The 18998-nt window shown below is 42.6% G+C and overlaps 1 protein-coding gene across 1 annotated transcript; it reads right to left on the bottom strand.

Annotated features, from left to right (window-relative positions):
* Positions 1-8968: 8968 nt before the first annotated feature.
* LOC118770881 (carbonic anhydrase-related protein-like) lies at positions 8969-18857 on the bottom strand. Its single transcript, XM_036518643.1, has 8 exons — positions 18489-18857; positions 14342-14533; positions 13880-14004; positions 13071-13166; positions 12671-12733; positions 11773-11821; positions 11271-11383; positions 8969-10107 (listed from the first exon to the last, which is right to left on the bottom strand). The coding sequence occupies exons 1-8, from the start codon at positions 18559-18561 to the stop codon at positions 9973-9975; spliced, it is 846 nt and encodes a 281-aa protein (XP_036374536.1). The 5' UTR covers positions 18562-18857; the 3' UTR covers positions 8969-9972.
* Between the last annotated feature and the right edge of the window lie 141 nt (positions 18858-18998).

The following is an 18998-nucleotide window of genomic DNA, read 5'->3' as shown; positions in this document are numbered from 1 at the left end:
CGGGAGAGGCCTGTGTTGGACTTTGTGTTAGCGCAAGCGCACTCACAAGAGCACAGCGCTCTACATTGTGTTTCTGAGAGCACACACACAAGAGCACAGAGCTCGACATTGTGTTTCTGAGAGCACACACACAAGAGCACAGCGTTCGACCTTGTGTTTCTGAGAGCGCACACATGTCAGCGCAGTGCTGGACCCTGTGTAACTTAATTTTTCCCTGTCATTATCTGAAATGTAAAACACCTTAAAAATAATCATATCCTTTAAATATTCATTTTACTGTCTTCAGATGCAAACCACTTCTACCTTCAGCACTTAATGTGCAACAATAAATTTATTCATTTATTTATTTAATTTGCATTTCTTGCATTTAAAACATCATGACCTGAGAAGACTGTTAACGATGACTCCTCCCCCCATTCCCTCTTTGCCCAGTCAGATTTGTGTTCAAGTCCTGACTGACAGGCTCTTCTGTTCATATCAGTTTTGTTTATTTGAAATGCCCTCATCTTACCCCGGGGTATCAGACAGGTAATGTATAGGCTCAGAAAACTGTCACATTCATTTTGGTATGTTGTATGCCTGCTCACTGACAGTGGAGAGACTTCAGGGGTTACCTTCGTAACGAGTCTCTTCTGTAAATAGCTGGTATAAGAAAGCTCCCTCTTTTAGTTTTACCATTAATGGGCTTGAGGGATAATTAACTGTATATTTAGTTAATCCCTGATGGAAAAACTGGAGCAATTTGTCTTATATGTTCTTTCTTTTACATTACATTGTTTATTTGCTTGGCAGACTCCCTTGTCCAGACTTTATAGAGCTTGATATTTACTGAAGTAGTTTTGGTACCTGTTAAGTCCTTTGCTCAAGGGTAAAATCTCAATGCCTCAACTGAGAACTGAGCTTGTGAGTAGATACAGGTAACTCCAAAATAATGGAAGCACTTGAGGAAACGAGGGATACAAAGTATATTGAAAGCAGGTGCTTCCACACAGGTGTAGTCGCTGAGTTAATTAACCAATTAGCATCCCATCATGCTTAGGGTCATGAATAAAAATGCTGGGCAGGCCCAGTTGCCCATTGTTTTGGCTACCATAGCTAGAGGAAGAGATCTCAGTGACTTTGAGAGAGGGGTGATTATTGGGGCACATCTGACAGTAGATTCAGTGATGAAGACTGCTCAACATACTGATGTTTCACGAGGAACAGTGGCTACGGTGCTGTTGCCATGGAAGTCTGCAGGTGAGACATCACCTTGTACTCTGCCTCACTTGTAAGTTGCTTTGGATAAAAGTGTCTGCCAAATGTATAAATGCAAATGTAAATGTCATCAGCTATAAGCAGCTCTGCCTAAAAAGCACAAACTCTTTGACCGTAATGTCTGTGCATCGGTTCGAGATGCAAGGCAAAACAGACAAGCAACTCTGAATCAGTTAACTGAAAATATGAATACAGGGTGTGAGCAGGCAGTTTCATCGAGAGCAGTTTGTCGAGGACTTCACAGAGAGGGATACTGTGGTCGGGCTGTTGTGCGTAAACCCAGCATTACAGCTAAAAATGCAAGGCTTGTGAGTAAAGTGGTGCAAAGTGCACAGGCAGTGGTCTACTAAGCAGAAAAAGCCATATGGTCAGATGAGTCATGTTTCACTCTCTTCTCAGCAAGCAGACGTGTGTGTGGCGCAAGCCAAAAGAAAACCTTACAGGCCTGAGTGCTTATTTCACACAGCAGAAAGGTTCTGACAGTTCTGTTACCCTGTGGGGTGCATTGTCCTGCTATCCATTCAACCCCTTAGAGGGCAAGGTAGACATCAATACATACAAAGCAATTGTGAGTGATCTCCTTTGTCCTGGGGTGTAAGCATATCTATCCTGATATGAGTGGTCTCTTCTGGGATGACAGTGCGCCTATCCACAGAGTGATCACTGAGTGGTTTGATGAGCATCAGAGCGATGTAAACCATATGCCATGGCTGTTTCAGTCAGTCAGGTCGATCTCGACCCATTTGAACACTTACAGAAGATTCTGGAGTGACTCGAAATTATGAGACAGCATTTTCCACCACCATCGACAAAGCCACAAATGATGAAATTTGCTGTAACCAGAGTTCCATGCCCCTGTAGAATCTATGCCAACCCACACTGAAGCTCTTCTGGGGGCTCGTGGTGGCCTATTAAGATGCTTTGTGTTGGCGTTTCCTTTATTTTGGCGGTTACCCGTAGAGTGTTTTTACCAGAGGACAGATCAGTGAGTGATACGCATGTGTTCCTGGAGATTTTGACGGTGCTGTTTCTGCACAAAGCTCTGTGGGGTTGAGGCAAGGCTGAAGCTGTGAGCATGGTATATAACTGCCATATAATCACCTACAACATGACTCACTGAAGTGGAACATTTCAGATGGGAGCAGAATGTTCACCAAAGTTTTCCTTTCCTCTAATTTAAGCCCATTTCTACGCCAATAGCTTGAGTCCAGTGTTAGGGAGTTCACACAGTACGGTGACTGTGGCTTTTTTATCACTGTGTTCTAGTGTCAAGACAGACTCTTAACATTAACACATTGTAGATCCTGCATGTATATGTTTTGAGAGTACAGAACTTCTGCTGCTTTGACCATAGCGTTTATAGTCTCTGAGAAATTCTGTCTTTGGCCTGCACTGTATGCGTTACACTATGACATTAAACTTTCACTTAATATCATCAAGCTGTTTTACATGTCCTGCCAAAGTAATCTTAACCACAATCCACTGTAGTTCTCTGAGGATGTGATTACAACATTGCCCATCACCTTAGGGAAATCAAGAAAATATACTGAGACAATTTGAGACATTGTACAGATCTAACTGAAACTCAAAGCATAAATGTGTATTCATTTTAACTTTCAGTGGGAAACACTGAAAGTGTATCATTACTGCAGAAGCATGCCAAAACAGAGGTCTTCATATTGAAGCAGAACTTCTAAAGCACAGTCCGTCTTCAAGACTGAAGTGGGGCACTGGTGGGGCACTGGACTGGATGTTATATTCTCAGGGCTTTGAGAGGTTTCATACCTGACATCCTTTCTAATTATGACGGACAAGTGTGTACAACCATGAGTGGCCCGCTGTACATAATTAATATGTACACGTTTGTATATCACAAGTCTACTGTGTTTATGTGTTATATATTTTTTCCCAGATCAAATCCTTGAGTTCAGGATGTTAACTGTAAATACTCATCAAAGCAAGTGCATAATTCCAGACAACAAGGTGTCTAGTGTTCCAGACACAATCTGTTAGCGGTGAAGTTCTAGAGAAGCAATACAGCTGGATACGACATATGCTTGCTGACAAAAACCAATAACCTCTTTCAGTGTATCCGTTTAATCTGGAAGAGCATAAGATTCATGGATGTGGTATGACATGAATGTTAATGTTACAGACATGGTGGGGTGTGAGCATTCATGTAAGAGTTCATGTGATCTGTTTCTGGAAGTAGAAACGTCTCCCTTGTGCTTTTGTCATGATTATGTAAGATTCAGGTGTAAACAAATGGGCATCTGGACAACGACATGATCTTGCTCAGATTCTAGTCAGAGAATTCCATTCAGTAAGAGTCCTTCTGGATAACAGGGGCTTCAAGTAGTGATACAAAAAACAGATGTGAGCGTAAAGTTGAGGGAAAAGCATGAACATTAACAGGGGTATAAATGAAATAAGGCAAAAGCACTCCATGATAAAAATAAAAGACAGTCACAGAACCCAGAGGTTATGTGTTCAGAGTGCAGTCACAGAGAAGCACAGTATGTCTACCTGACGAAAACAAAAAGCATCAATAACAGTTTAAACATCAGAAATTATAGTCTGCTGAGACCCAGTGCCCTTCCAGTCAACCAATCAAATCACTTTTTTTGGCATCTTAAACCTTGAAGTGGGCCTTCATAACTTAAACCAAAACAATGCATTGTCTTAATATTCCATGAGGACAGATAGCATGTGGGACTGCCTGACCTAAGGGGTTCAGATAGCCTTTGTGACAGGGAACATGTACACTGATGATGTCACTTCTCAGGTTATCACAATCCCAAATTATGACCCCTAATGCTTTGAATTAATTATGAATTATTCACAATCCTCACAAGTTCCATCGCTCATAAAAGTTATTGTCCAGTACTGCTGTATTTTGAGGGGAAAAAAATGCATCGCCAGCCTGAAGCTACTGACATAATAAAACACCCCCACTTTCCAACAGAGCTGTAGAATATCCCAATATTATAATGAATATGATGTCATCGATGATGAATTTCTGAAAACCATGCTCAAAAAAACATGTTCAAACTATGTCTCATAACCAGACAGCTGCACTGTACATCTCATTTTGTAGTGCATGAAAACCAAAAACCACAAAAAATCCAAACTATATTAACGATACTATATTAACTATATTAACATCTTTGGACTCCATACCCACACGTAAAAACCTCTAATTAATATTTTATAAATATTAATCATAAAAGTTTTGTATATATTAATTGTGTAATTATATGAATATTATATACATATTCATTGACATGTCAATGCACAAAGCACAGAAGAAGGTTGAACTAAGAACGTTAAGATGTTAGTTTTGCTTTTGACAGACTGCCGAAAGGAGAAGGACTTACTGAAACCATTTCAAGTTACATTTATGCTAAAAGTAGTACTGACTCAGCCAGAATGGCCTCTCTTTATTTTTCCACGTATACGTTTGCGAGTTTTGGGTGATGCGGTTATCGGAAATATATATTTAAATGCTGTGGGAAAGCGTTTGCGTAGGCCGAGGCCAGGCAGAGCCTCTCTGTTGTGTGTAACTGAACTCTGCCGGGCTCAGTTAAAAATCACGTCTGTGGCTGGCTCCTGCTCCCCTCCCTGGCTCCTGCAATTACTCCAGATGAACAGATGACTTAATCGTCCTCTTCTCCCCTTTTTTGTGCTTCTGGGACACTCGCCAAAAGCACAATTTCCCCGAACGCTCGGATACAACGCTCAGCCTCGGCTTTACGCTGGCATTAACCGAGGCAAACATGTGCCTCGCGGGAGAGCGGCCATCTTTCGCAGCGTTTGTTTCCGTGAGGCAACGCGCAGGAAAGGGGTTCTTCTCCGTCGTTTTACGCAGCTGATGTTCTCATTTTCAGGGATAGCTTTAGTTAAAACAGATCTCCACTAGGTCTGGGATGACCTTAAGGTTTACAGTTAAAGCCGCCCTGAGAAAACTTTTTGCAGCCAGCTAAAATTGCTCATAATTTGTCAGCAATTGTTCTGGGCAAGTGTTTCCAGCCAAACGTAATGAGTGTTTCTTGGAGATTTTCAGTTGTTCCGCTGTATTACCACAGTGGAGCACAATATGTAGCTTTAGATTAAGGTCCTGTATTACAATGCAAGACAGGTTATTTTTACAGCTGTATCTAACTCGCACACTGCCTTTAAAATCCGACAGGGCAAAGGTCACAAGCGATTGATTCGTGGTTTATGGACGTTAACCGGATTTAACTGACAGCGTTATGACTGTCTACAGACTTCCGCTCATCCATCTCACTTGATGTTTCTCCATAATAAGAGTTCTGTCTCCGCAGGGAAGGCACTCTAACAGTGACTTTACGCTGACGTGCTGGAGGTGACCGATGTGACTTTACGCTGACGTGCTGGAGGTGACCGATGTGACTTTACGCTGACGTGCTGGAGGTGACCGATGTTCGCGCTGGCGAAGGCTTGTGTCTCGTTGCTGCTTTGTTTTCGGGGTGCCGAGGTGAAGCGTAGGGAACGTGCTGAAAGCCCCGCGGGGCCGCAACCCTGAAATCAGCCTGCCCTGCGGCCTCTCTGCTGTCATAAACACGCCGTCTGTCGTCATGGTTACCCTTTAATTGACTGTTGTCACAGATGGATAGGCCATTTCCTGTATGGAACCGCTGCTGTAATCTGAAAAAAAAAAAAAAAAAAACCTCCAGAGTTTTTCCATTCATTATTGGTTTATTCCATTTAGCCAGTGTGACTCCTGTAGCTTACCCTCCACACATCATCCATTTACACAGCTGGATATCTACAGGACAGGCGCAGGTGGATTACCTGGATCAAAGGAAGCAACAGCAGTGACCCCCCACCCCCGGATACAAGCCTGCAACCTGAATAAAACCACAGGGTGCTGATCACTACACGTGATGGAAAATGAATGAAGGAATTAATGAACGAATTAATGTTTTATATCCAATTCATCCTGGTTGAATCCAAATCCTTTTCTATTTTACTCTCAGTTTCACTGGCCACTAAAGCACATCTAATTCGTTTTTCCTACTAGTACTAGCAATTATACAACCTTTAATTATGTTTCGTTGCTTGTTTTCCTTTTGCATGGATGCAGAAGCAGAACAATTTTCGAAGGCTAAATTCAAAAAGAGACCCACTGAATTTATTCTTTTATGATCCTGAGATGCTTTCTGTTGGCACAAAGCATCTCTCTCTGCTGCAGCAACACGCGAAACCCTTCTCCAATCAACAGGCTCCTCTGAACCGGAGTGACTCAACAGTGAAACAAAATGAGTCAGCAGATAAAATCAACTAAATGTAATTTTCTTACATCAAGAAAGGTCATTACCCCTTGCAGTTCCATTACAGCTATACTCTGAGAATAAACAGGATGAAGATTGTTAACAAGTAATTACGTTTGGGTTATCGTAAAGCCGCATTCTCATAGAACAGACTGTAAGGATTTATTTTCCTGACCCTTGTCCGTGTGTCTCTGCCAGGGTCCATTGGTTTTTGCCATAAATAATTTTTTAGAGGGAGGACAAACCAATCAAGGTGGCCTTTAAACTAAACATTGAGCTTGCGACATCTCTATGGTTACATTTGTTTCAAATGAATTCATTTATGAGGCAGATGACCTTATCCAGGCCAGCATACATGTCAGGAAAATTGTAGCATAGAGACAATATAGTAAGTGTAGTCAGATCAGAGCAATGCATTCAGTAGCCAAGACCACCTCAAAGGTAACACAAGTAAAGGGTTGTAAATAGCACGATCTTACACTAATTCCACATGATAATATTTCCTACATTTATCAAGTGTTGAAATGTTTCATAATGTGTACTAAATGAAAGAAACATTTATGAAATGACACTTTTCTGATTTTTTCAAATAATGTTGAAAAAATGTATGAGTATTTACTAAATTATGAAACATTTTGTAAGTAATCATGCGCTTATTTTAAATTCCTCATGAATACAGAATTTGAGAGTTGCACATTTAGTATTTAAAATTGTTATTGTTTTTGTATCTTTTGACATGATTTTAATTAATCAAGAAGGACAGGCACATGATAACCCTGGGCATTAGTGATTATCAGTTCATAAAGCAGTGATCTGGGTTTGCTGTCTCTTGAGTGGTATACGCTCTTGTTCTTTTGTGACTGAACTGTGTTGCTGTGTAGTTGGTGTATTAGTGAAAGATGCAGGCAATGGAGCTTATGATCATCTTTGCCCACTGGTCAGCCATACAGATTATTCAGGGTAGCTTTACTTCATTAAGAATAATTAGTAATTTATTTTACTCTTTAAGGGCTGCTTTGAACTTAATTATTAATTGAACAGCCTTCTGTGTCCATTCTTGTTTCAATATTATTATGTTCTTGTTTGTTCCCTGGAACAAAGGGAGAAATGTATTCATGAAAATATTGTGATGAATATATGCAAATACCCAGTGATATTGTTGCCTGGTTTCACCTTTCCACAGTAAGACGACATGGATATTTTCTCAGAGCTCTAAATAAGATTTTGGTGAATGACTTGGGCCATGTCCGGGAAAGGCACTGGTGTTTCTTTAAACAAACAGTTATCTGGTTCTGCAAATCAGGGGATTGTAGTGACAGAAATGTTATATGAGACACTTCTATTGTCACTGGCGAGGAAAGCAGTATCTGATCCAGCAATTACACGCCCCTTTGGCTGTGCCGTGTCGCATTTTCCAGAGGCGCAGGTGGACTCGCAGCAGCCCCTAGTGTTCAACAAAGAGAATGCAAGTCAAAAATTTGATGCCGTTCAATTTTCATCCTGAAGGAGGGCCCTCTAGTGGTCATTCAAAAAAGTAAACTTATCACATCAGATCTCTTTGAACCCTGCACCCACTAATAAGCTCTTTTGTGTTATCAATAAATTTTATTAATGCATTTTTGTATACTAATATATAATAGTACAAATAGTTTTCTACTAATACTAATAGCTTTCTGTCCTGTCGTGTCATTGAGCTTTATGAAAGATTAACTTTTTCATATGACTCTTATTGCAGTTAATTTTGGCTATTGAACATGTGACTTGGTTCCATCATAAACAAATGACATATCCATAATATGTATGTATATGTATGTTCATTAAACATCAATCACATCCATTCATGTAATGGCGAAAATTAGTAACAAACAACCAAGATTAACAATTTATAATGTAAACTTCAAAAGCAAGCTTCCAAGCAAAAGCCACCTTTAACACCTGTTGGCACAGGAATGGCGCTGCTGGTGCTTAAAACGCTTGCCGAACGACCCTCGGAAAACCATTTGCGTTACCTTTCCACCAGCATCAGTCGTCTTCCATGCTGAATGGTAGCTTTGTGGAATAAATGTCATTTTCATGTCAAATGTCACCAGGCCTGATGCTGACAGGTTTCCCAGGGGCAGTGATTCACGGTTGACGCAGCGGCCTAATTCATACGCCTCCTCTGTTTTCGTATTTTTCCACGCAGCCCACGCGTCCTGTTTGTGAGAAGCCGTTGCCGCTCCGTTCGCAGGACGCTCAGGCGCTCTCCTGAATACCGCAGTTACGCTCGTTATTAGGGTTGCGGTTGCGGAAATGTGGATCAATAAAAGGTGCAATTCTTCTGTGCGCATTGTGCCAAGTAAAAATGTTTTCTTCCTGCGTAACATGAAAGTAAGCTTAAAGTAAATGTATTTCCTGCAACACTTTTAAAGGGGAGATCTAAAATATTTTATTAAAAAAAAGACTAATTTCATATCTTTGCTAATGATGTGACACTGTTGATTTGCCTCAGCACTGAAGAATGTGAGGATCAGAAGAGAACACTGCAAGACAATAGGTTTTGCTCAGGACAAATGAAACATGCTTACCTTTATTACCATTCAACAAAAATTCAGCAGAGGGCGCTCTAATGCCAAGTTTACTCTTTTTCCAGTAACAAATGCCGCTAATTCTGAAAGTTCCATTTAGAAATTTCAGTCACGTCTTTGAAACATTTTTCACGCAAGGTTGTCAAATATTTGTCTCATGAAAACACATTTTCGTGATGTATTTGTTTTATTGATATTTTCAGTGTGTAACGGTTGTTTGATGGATATAAAACGCTACACTGTGATTGACCTATTTTATCTCCCTGTGGTCTCCTTGAACGGCAACAGAACGAAACTTATTACAAAAGAAACACAATTAAATTGGTAACAGCTTTCAGGAAAAATCTGGTTTGAGCAGTGGACATATCTTAAAGCAAGAGCTGAACATGAGCAGTATTAGCCTACCATATTCTTTTAAACATGATGGCATAGTAGCATAATATAGACATAATATACACATTTAATTTAATCATGAATTAAATGTGTGTGAACTCTACATTTTTCATGTGTTATGACATACTGTGTGTAATATTTAAAATGATTTTAGGGTCTTGTCAGTAGCATAGTATGGTACTGTACTGTACATGTGACCAGAAGGGTGACAGTTTGAGCAGAACAAGCAGGGTCCAGAACCACCTCTGTGAAATATCCAGTGGATCCAGCAGATACATAGGTGGGTTGTTTAACGAAAATGCCTGTGGGTTTAACTTTTATGAGCGGTAAACCATGAAGATATTGATATGAATTAGTGTTTTGCTGCCAGTCTAACCCTCTGCTGAAATAAAGAGCCACCAGAAAAATCCGTGCTGTGTTTTTCACCCACAGCTGACCCCAGTCACGCCCCTTGTTTGACCTCACTGGAAGGCAGCCCTGACCATTCTGTCACTGAGCGGCTGAGTTGGGCGGAAGTTGTCCCCTAGAATGCCGTCAATGCCCTCCGCAAGCTCCGCCCCTTTGACATGTGACCTCAGCCTCCGGAATTCCTCGATCTGGGGGAGAGAGAGAGAGGTCACATGACTCATGAGTCACAATAGACTGACTGACAGATGATTCTCAATGGCAATATCTGACCATGTGACCAGTCCAGAGGTGTCTCCCATGGAGGAGTGCAGAGTCTCTTTAAGTACTGCTACCATAGTAGAGACAAAGGATCCCAAAGTTCAATGTCTGTCCAGCTACTAGTTTAACATGTAGACACTATTCAATCATACTACTAGGTGCTATATCCCTAGCTTTGAAAATTGATGTGAAGCAATCTTTGCTTTGACATCATAAAAAAAAAAAAGATTAAGTGAAATGTGACTCCAGCTAGATTTCATTTTTAAACGTTTAAAATGACAAATTACATTACAAGAAGAGACCCAAGAACAGCATAAGCATACAGTGATTTAGTAGAATGGCAGACTGTTTTGAGCATTAATATTAAAAAGTGAAGATGCTGGCAACTCTCACAGTAAAATGAGGAGGGACAATGGCAGATCTGAGTGTATCAGTGAGCAGCATCTAATCATGAAATCCTGACACATTTTGCAGGTGCATATGTGCTACCACACCTCAGAGACACATGATGAACACTGAAAAAGAACAAAAAAAAAACAGAACAAAAAAAGGTGCAGAGAGAAGATAAGAGACAGATGAAAAACTGTGAAAAACTGGCACACGTTTGCATTCGAGAGAAACGGAAATCACAGCTCTGTGCTTGCTCTGTGTCTTATTCCTGAAGCACTAAATGACTTTTCGCAGCTTTACTCTCAGATGTAAGCCAACAGAGTGGAGACATCTGGGGAGCAGGAGATTGCAGGCCAGTTCACATGGTTCACAGATTTATTAGCTGCTTGCTCACCAGCATCACCTTTGAGCGTGCGCTCCGCAGCTCAACAGGTCTGTACATCATTGGGGCAGGCTGGTAGCAGGTCCAGATCAACGAATTGACACATCCGTATAATATAAAGATAAGCACAAAGCCTGCCTTAAAATGATACATCAGCCAGAGCCCCCTTGTGTCACTGCTCATTAGCACCCTCTAGTGACCAGTCAGCCTCTTGCGAGTCATGCGGATGACCTTAGTGAAGTGCCCACCCTCCAGTCAGCCTTTAACTGCCACTGATTTGCCGCAGTGCTGAAGGGGCGGAGTCTGCAGCAGGTCACATACCTGGATCTGTGAGACGGTCAGGGGGTAGCGGTACAGGATCCAGGTGACGTTCTCGCTGCAGGGCGGGGTGGTCAGTGACCCCTCGTACACCCAGTAATCTCGTAGGAGGGGGTCTGAGGGTCAGCACACAGGCGTGGGTCAGAGGGGTGGGTCAGGGTGGGGCATCCAATCAGAAGAGGACTGTGTGCACACCTCCTTCTCCTGTCTGTGAAATGCTCTGGAACCACAAGCTGAGCTCTGTAGCATGCTTAAGGCTTACTGCTGTGTATATGTAGCATTTTGGGTGAAAGCTCTATAATGTACTGTGGTCCCTTCCAGGGATATTTTCAAGATGTTTCAAGATGTTTTGACGCCACCATCAATTAACTGCACCTAATTATGCTGACTGAATGATGCAAAATGCGGTATAGCTTTGATGGAGCTTTCTTGTGTGTAGGGCTGTATCAGACTTATGCATTAGACCGATACCATTTTACTTTTATGGTGTGTATGAAGCACTTACCAGGAAGCAGTGTGTTAGGGTTGAAGCAGGGTATGATCTTTGTCTTCCCCTGTTCAGATTTGAAGGGAAAAAAACAGAGGTCTAGACTACATTTCAGTCTCTCTGTGTCACTGACTGTTGAAAACACACTCAACAAACCACCAGAGAACCGCATTAACATAGGGATAGAGTTAAGCAACAATGAGATTGAAAACATAACTAAATCCAGGCTGCTTATTTCAGAATAATGACTGCGGTTTACTCGAGCGGGACACCTCGGGGCATCTCTGGGAACTGTGGGTGGAGGGAGATCATTTGACTGGCGTAATCTAATCCGTCTGGAGTCAGTATCTATCATCAGAACAGAGCCAGAGAGCTGCTCCATTCATCAGCCTTCCGGAACTTCTCTCAGCTGCCCCTCGGAGACAAAATGGGTAATTACCTGAGCTGATAACCAGCGCCGCTGCAACGGTACAAACGACAGGAAGAAAAACAGGCCGCCGTGTGCCTTTGTCGTGTCGAAGCTGCACTGAATAACCCTCAGGCCGTTACAAAAAGAGGGATTCTGGAATCTTACACCTGTCTAATGTTGAAAGCTCTTTTAATATCTGCCTGAAACTGAAGAATAATCAATACAAAGAGGCAAACGGATTCTTAGCTAGGTGCAGTAAATTGGTCTTTTTTTTTTGAAAAATCAAAGGTTTTATGGCTTTTCCCACCTTCTTTGGTTGCCATGGAATTACACTCTTCTGGAAGCAATTGGTCACTTCTTTATGGCCCGTTCAGCTGTATTATCTCCAAACTCAAACACTGAACACCGGATTTTTTCGGTTCATGCATCTCTTCCCAGGATATGCAAAGCACAGACCTGCTGTGTCTATTTGCTGAGCCAACACGGCAGGGGTGAATAAAGGTTCACCTTGTACTGTAAATCTTGAAGAACCTCTGTTACAGGCTTCAGTCCCGGGTGCTCTTTCCCAATCTGTAAAAAACACATAGCCAAAATTAAAAAAAGACCTTAACAAGGTCTTAGATCAGGACCTCGACTGAAAAACAATTTTGTGCTTTGTTCATAGTTTTGAATGCCAAATCCTTAATGCAGGAGATTTTTCCGTTCTGTTCTTATACGTGATTACGATGGGTTTGGTGGTCACTGAATTTCATGTAAAACATGCATTTTTTTTGCCATCAACCAATGGATCCTTGGTGAAACTGGTTGGCAACGATGTGCAACGATGTGTTCATGCATCTAAGGATTCGGTTGTCAGAGCTGAGTGTAATGTAATGCATTGTTATGGGTGGGGTGGGGGGGGGGGTACCTGCACAAACAAAGCCACAATGAGGATGCCCTTCCTCTTCCCCAGGGCCTCCTCGATGCTGCTGAACAGGGTGCTGTTCCAGTGGATCAGGTGGAGCTGGAAAGGATCAGATGCAGTTTTGCTTAGTCTGTGGTGCAGTCCTTATGATGTGAGTTATTCATATATATTTCACAACCTGTTTCAACCCTTCTAATGCCCTTTTATTGGACGCTGATCCAAGGTTTGGGACTGCCTGCCCTAAAGGGGACCGCACCTCCTCCTGTTTACTGAAGTGAGTGAGTGAGTGTGTGTGTGTGTGTGTGTGTGTGTGTGTGTGTGTGTGTGTGTGTGTGTGTGTGTGTGTGTGTGTGTGTGTGTGTGTGTGTGTGTGTGTGAGTGTGTGAGTGTGTGAGTGTGTGAGTGTGTGTGTGTGTGTGTGTGTGTGAGTGTGTGTGTGTGTGTGTGCATGTGTGCGCGTGTGTGTGAGTTAGAGTGTGTGTTTATATGTGAGCATGTATGTGTGTGTGTGCATGCGTGTGTGTGTGTGTGTGTGTGTATGCGCGTGTGCGTGTGTGTGTGTGTGTGTGTGTGTGTGTGTGTGTGAGTTAGAGTGTGTGTTTATCTGTGAGTATGTATGTGTGTGTGTGTGAGTTAGAGTGTGTGTTTATCTGTGTGTGTGTGTGTGTGCGTGCATGCGTGTGTGTGTGTGTGTGTGTGAGTTAGAGTGTGTATTTATCTGTGTGTGTAAGTATATGTGTGTGTGCGCGTGTGCGAGTGTGTGTGAGTTAGAGTGTGTGTTTATGTGTGAGTGAGTGTGTGTGTGTTCTCACCTCCATGGGGAAGGCCTTGAAGTTGACGGTGTGCTCCGAGCCGCGCTGGTTCTCTTTGCCCCAGTGGAAGCGCACCTCGTGCAGCTCGTACTCATGGTCACTGGGCAGGGGACCCCCCGTCACCACTGTAACAGGACCGGGAACAACCGTGACGAGAGAACCGTGTCACACACAACACACACAAAAGCACATCTGAACTTGTTTACTCTTTATGTGTGTTACTGTCTCAAACACACCGCAGCGGTGCACACCTAACTCAAGGTCAGATTTGTGAACTTAACTTGTTGAATCTTTTTCTTCTCTATTTACTAGGTTTGTTGTGTCTCTGTAAGAGTCTGACATTAGCTTGGGGAAGTTCTAACTGTGATCAAACAGTGCAACTTCTTCCCCCTGTGACAGATACAACAGTGGTTTCTGGGGAGGAAACATATACCTGTACCAGGTCAGGCCGGGTTTCCATACCTGACTTTGACTTCAGCATTATCCTGACCGTGTGTCCATCGTTGATGACCTCACAGTCCCTGCAGACGACGTAGTTGTGGTTGAGCCGCACCTCCAGGAGGTTGGGGTCGTAGCGGGCCTCCCTGGAGATCAGGTTTATGGGCGACTGGTTTCCTCCGTTAGCCTCGGGAAACAGGAGGCCCCACTCCGCACCTGCACAGGTGAGCGCCGGGACAGGGCCGCACGGTGTTAAATATCACTGCCTTTCATCGAAGAATGACTGCAGCTGAGGAATTTCCCTTTTACTTATCACCACAGGTATAAACACATCCATTATGTTATTACATTATTGTCATTTAGCAGACACTCTTATCCAGAGCGACTTACATTGGTTACAGTTTTTTACAATCCATTTATACAGCTGGATATTTACTGAGGCAGTTGTGGGTTCAGTACCTTGCGCAAGGGTACAGCAGCAGTGCCCCAGCGGGGAATCGAACCAGCAACCTTTCGGTTACAAGCCCTGCTCCTTACCACTATACTACACTGCTACCATTAACCCGAGTTCATGGCGTGTTGTAATCTCTGGATTCTCCTCCTCCACCCTAAACTTCTCAAAGTTCCCGTAACACTGAAGGGGTGATGATATTCCTGCAGGCCAGTGGAGAATCCGCCCAAGACTCAATGCCAAAAGGTTTCCCAACCCCCGGCAACCAGTTTCACTACTCGGCTCCGACCACCAACCACGCATACCCGGATCAGGCATGCCAGGACTCGCGGAAGTTTCTACTCTGGCGTATCTCCAGTCTGGTTAGCTGTCAAACGAATCAACCTGCAATAAACACTCTAAAAAGCAGAAGATGCGGGAGAGATCTGCACCTCATGAAACACTGTGAAAATGTCATTTTGGAAGGGGGATGGCGCAGCATTGCCGAAAACTCCCCCCCATCAGCAGTGTTCTTCTGTCAATGTCTCTTCACTTAAACACGATTGGGTGCGTTTCTTGTGGGTCAGCTCAGGAACGCAGTGTTATAATGGCATTGTGGTAACCCCACTTTACCGTGATCTATTTGCTCAGTTCTCTGTGTGTTCACTCAGTCTGTGAGACTGTGTGAGTCTGTATCTCGGTACACAGTTTTATTTATGGTCTGTCTCACACACACGCTCACTGGGTGTGCAGTTCTCTGTGTGCGGTTCTGTGTGTTTTCTCTCTGTGTGCGGTTCTGTGTGTGCGGTTCTGTGCGTGCGGTTCTGTGTGTGTTCTCTCTGTGTGCGGTTCTGTGTGTGCGGTTCTGTGTATGTTCTCTCTGTGTGCGGTTCTGGGTGTGGTTCTGTGTGTGTTCTCTCTGTGTGCGGTTCTGTGTGCAGTTCTGTGTGTGTTCTCTCTGTGTGCAGTTCTGTGTGTGCGGTTCTGTGTGTGTTCTCTCTGTGTGCGGTTCTGTGTGTGCGGTTCTGTGTGTGTTCTCTCTGTGTGCGGTTCTGTGTGTGCGGTTCTGTGTGTGTTCTCTCTGTGTGCAGTTCTCTGTGTGCAGTTCTACCTGCGTATGGGAACAGAAAGCAGCTGTTTTGTCCTGAGCTGAGGGGAGGCTGTAAATACCTGCGATTGGGGAGAAAGTGGGTCACTAACAGGAGGCCGCTCCTGCTGGTGCAGGCATTGCCGCCCCCTGCACACATTCCTGTGTTTCCACAGGATAATTCAGGTGGAACAAACCAAGAGGTGTTACGAGCACAGCACAAAGTGAGCACACACAAGCGTTCACGTGTATGCACAAGGACACACAAACTCTCTCAGTGCGTATGTGAAGGAGTATCAATATGTGGTTCAGGAGATCAAACATTGCTGGCCCAGGTCCCAGGTGGGTCACTGCTGTTGTACCTTTTAGCGCAATGCTTAATCTAAATTGCTTCACTAAAAAGTCCAGTTACACAAATGGATAGCATACGCTACCTGTGTAAATAACCCTGGGTATGAGTGTCTGCTAAGCAAATATGTAATGTAATGCCCTGTAATGCCATGTAATGCATCAGCTGGTTTTTACATCACCCTCCCAGCCCAGCTTAGTCCAGGCTAGGAGATGGATATCTAGTTCACTTCCCAAGAAGACATTCATTGTGGTTAGACCAGGCTAAATAGACATAGTCTTTTTTCATTTGATTTGTTCAGTGAAGAATCAGGAAGTTTTCTAATGCAGGTGCTTCCCTTTCCCTAAATGGGCTCTGCAGAAGTCAGATGTCATTTCATTTTGTTTCAGTTAATGTCTTTTGCACTGTCATTGATTGGGGAATATTACTCCTTGCTCCACAAAATAGGTACTATTACCATCCATGTTGATTACGTTGTCAAAGTGTCATTTCTTTAATAGCATTAGATCAAATCATAAAGAGAAAAGCTGGCTTTGATGAATTCATTGGATAACTGCAGGTTTTGTAACTCATATGTGTTTGAGAATGCAAAGAGCTTCTTCCCAGCAGAATTCTTTAGACCTGACAATCAAATATTCTGTGCTGATTCCTTTGTAGGCATAGAACCAAGCTACATATGCACAAAGCTGCCGGTTTCAGCGTATGTTCTCATGAGATAAGGGGAATGGTCATGAATATTTTGATGTGGATAAACCCTAACAGAAAAATGTTTTCCGCAAAAAACATACCTTTAAAGCTTTTTAAAATTAAACCATTAGCCTCCACTAAACTATTATCCTCCACTATTAAACTTCTCTTGAATGATAATCTCATGACATTGGCTGAAAACCTGACCAGAATTACCAGGAATTTGATTCTGGCAGCAGAAATCAATAGGCAAAGATAAAGTGGAGGCATAATCTTCTTTTCCATGTGTCTTACAGGGGTGCACAAGAGGGAGACTGATTCTGGATTTAGGATATAGCTGCAGAAATTCAACAAAAAAAACCCAGTCCACTGATTTGAGTGGCCGGATACATCATCATGTGGCCAGTGTTAACACTGACGCTGTTTTTCTCTGCAGGACAGTCATGCAATCTCCTGGTGACAACCCTCAATGACAGCTTCAACTGCTCATGCCACAGAAAATATTTTCAAAACACAGGAAGCAAAACAGGTTTGAAAAACATCCAGTATAACAAAAGCTGTCTCTCTGTTTCTCACTAAAACAGCCTTTCCTCTTAAAAGGAGAAAATAATGATTCACTGTGTGATGACCTGACACACTTTACTTGATGAAGCTACGTCAATGTTGGGCCATTGATTTGATTTATTGTGACAGAAATTGTTACTAGGTGAAATGCAAGAAATTCCTCAATAGACAGACTGTAAATCTGAATAAATGAAATAAATGAAATAAATGAAATACTGCTATGTTAAAATGTAAAATCCAACATCCAAAGAATTACTTTTTAAACTGCATTTTATACTGCGCATATCAAAGGTTGTACTGACTTTGAACACTTTCATACAAGTGATCTGGTGTGGAAACCCTAATATAATCTTGTATATATATGAAGTTTGTTCTAAAATATTTGCATGAAAGTACATCTATGCATCCTTACATTAAGGACCCACTTGATGCACTAATGAAAATCTGCTTATATAATATACATTTTAAAAATAATACATTGACTTAATTCAAACAGATAACGGAGTCCATTTCACCTGACATTTTATTTTTAAATGTTGCTGTAGATAAAAATCTTAAATTAGTTGGCACAAAGCACAGTCATAAATCTGAAAATTCACAGCCAGGTTGTCACTTGTCTCAGAGAAAACCAAAGCAGACAGTTAAATTATTAATTCCTAGTTTTCTGGCACTTTTTCCTGTACTCAGAGAAACAACCTAAATGGAAAATTCCTCACTCTTAAGTTGGCCAGACAAAACGAGGACAGTACTTTATGGAAATCTTCTGTGATGATTAGGCAAAGAGTCACACACACGCCCGCTGATACGTGGATATTTCACTCACTACTTAAAACTCAATACTTTACATGTATTTTGCTGTTAATTTTGCTAATTACTCATCACTCATTTATTCATTACTGTTAATATTTCACACGTTCTTCACTTGTATGTTGCAACAGAGAATTAAATGAAAAAGTGCTTACATGGTAAATACACTGTGTGCCTTACTCTCCCTTTCACCGATATCCCCCCATCACTTTGTCAGCAGAGTTGAATGGTAAAACAGACACAGTACCTTCCTGATATCCCCACTGCAAAGCGTCTTTCTCAGGGTAATAATCAGAGTCTTCCATCACGGTGTCTGCCATCGGGACAGGTGTTTAAGAAAGTCTTTTGAAGGGGGGAAAAAAAAACACATACACGCACACACACACACACACACGCACACAGAGTTCCCTTTGTAAAACGTTATCTGCTCTTCCTCTTCTTTGTATCCCAAATAAACGAGCAGATGGACCTGCCTGTGTGCAGGGCGGCTGGACTCCAAAACCTGTCACTCCCCTCCAGGCAACTCTCACTGTCCGAGATGCAGAGCTGTTCTTCAGTCCACAAAGAGTGAGAGGGAATTAAGAGAGTCTTCCTCTTCTTACCCTCTTTCTCTCGCTCTCTCTCTCTCGCATGCTCTCTCTCTCTCGCATGCTCTCTCTCTCTCTCTCTCTCTCGCATGCTCTCTCTCTCTCTCGCTCTCTCTCTCTCTCTCTCTCTCGCATGCTCTCTCTCTCTCTCTCTCTCTCGCATGCTCTCT

Source organism: Megalops cyprinoides, chromosome 24, assembly GCF_013368585.1.
Source record: "Megalops cyprinoides isolate fMegCyp1 chromosome 24, fMegCyp1.pri, whole genome shotgun sequence".
Taxonomy (NCBI): Eukaryota; Metazoa; Chordata; class Actinopteri; order Elopiformes; family Megalopidae; genus Megalops; species Megalops cyprinoides.
Note: the sequence above shows the minus strand (reverse complement) of the source record. Positions and strands in the feature narration are given on the sequence as shown.

What these genes read in the sequence shown, in the direction of transcription:
- LOC118770881 (XM_036518643.1), bottom strand. Translation starts at nt 18,561, where the DNA reads ATGGCAGACACCGTGATGGAAGACTCTGATTATTACCCTGAGAAAGAC. An exon ending in TCAAGGCCTTCCCCATGGAG is followed by an intron (nt 13,167 to 13,879) that starts GTGAGAACACAC and finishes GATCCTTTCCAG; the next exon opens with CTCCACCTGATCCACTGGAA. An exon ending in TTGTGGCTTTGTTTGTGCAG is followed by an intron (nt 12,734 to 13,070) that starts GTACCCCCCCCC and finishes TGTTTTTTACAG; the next exon opens with ATTGGGAAAGAGCACCCGGG.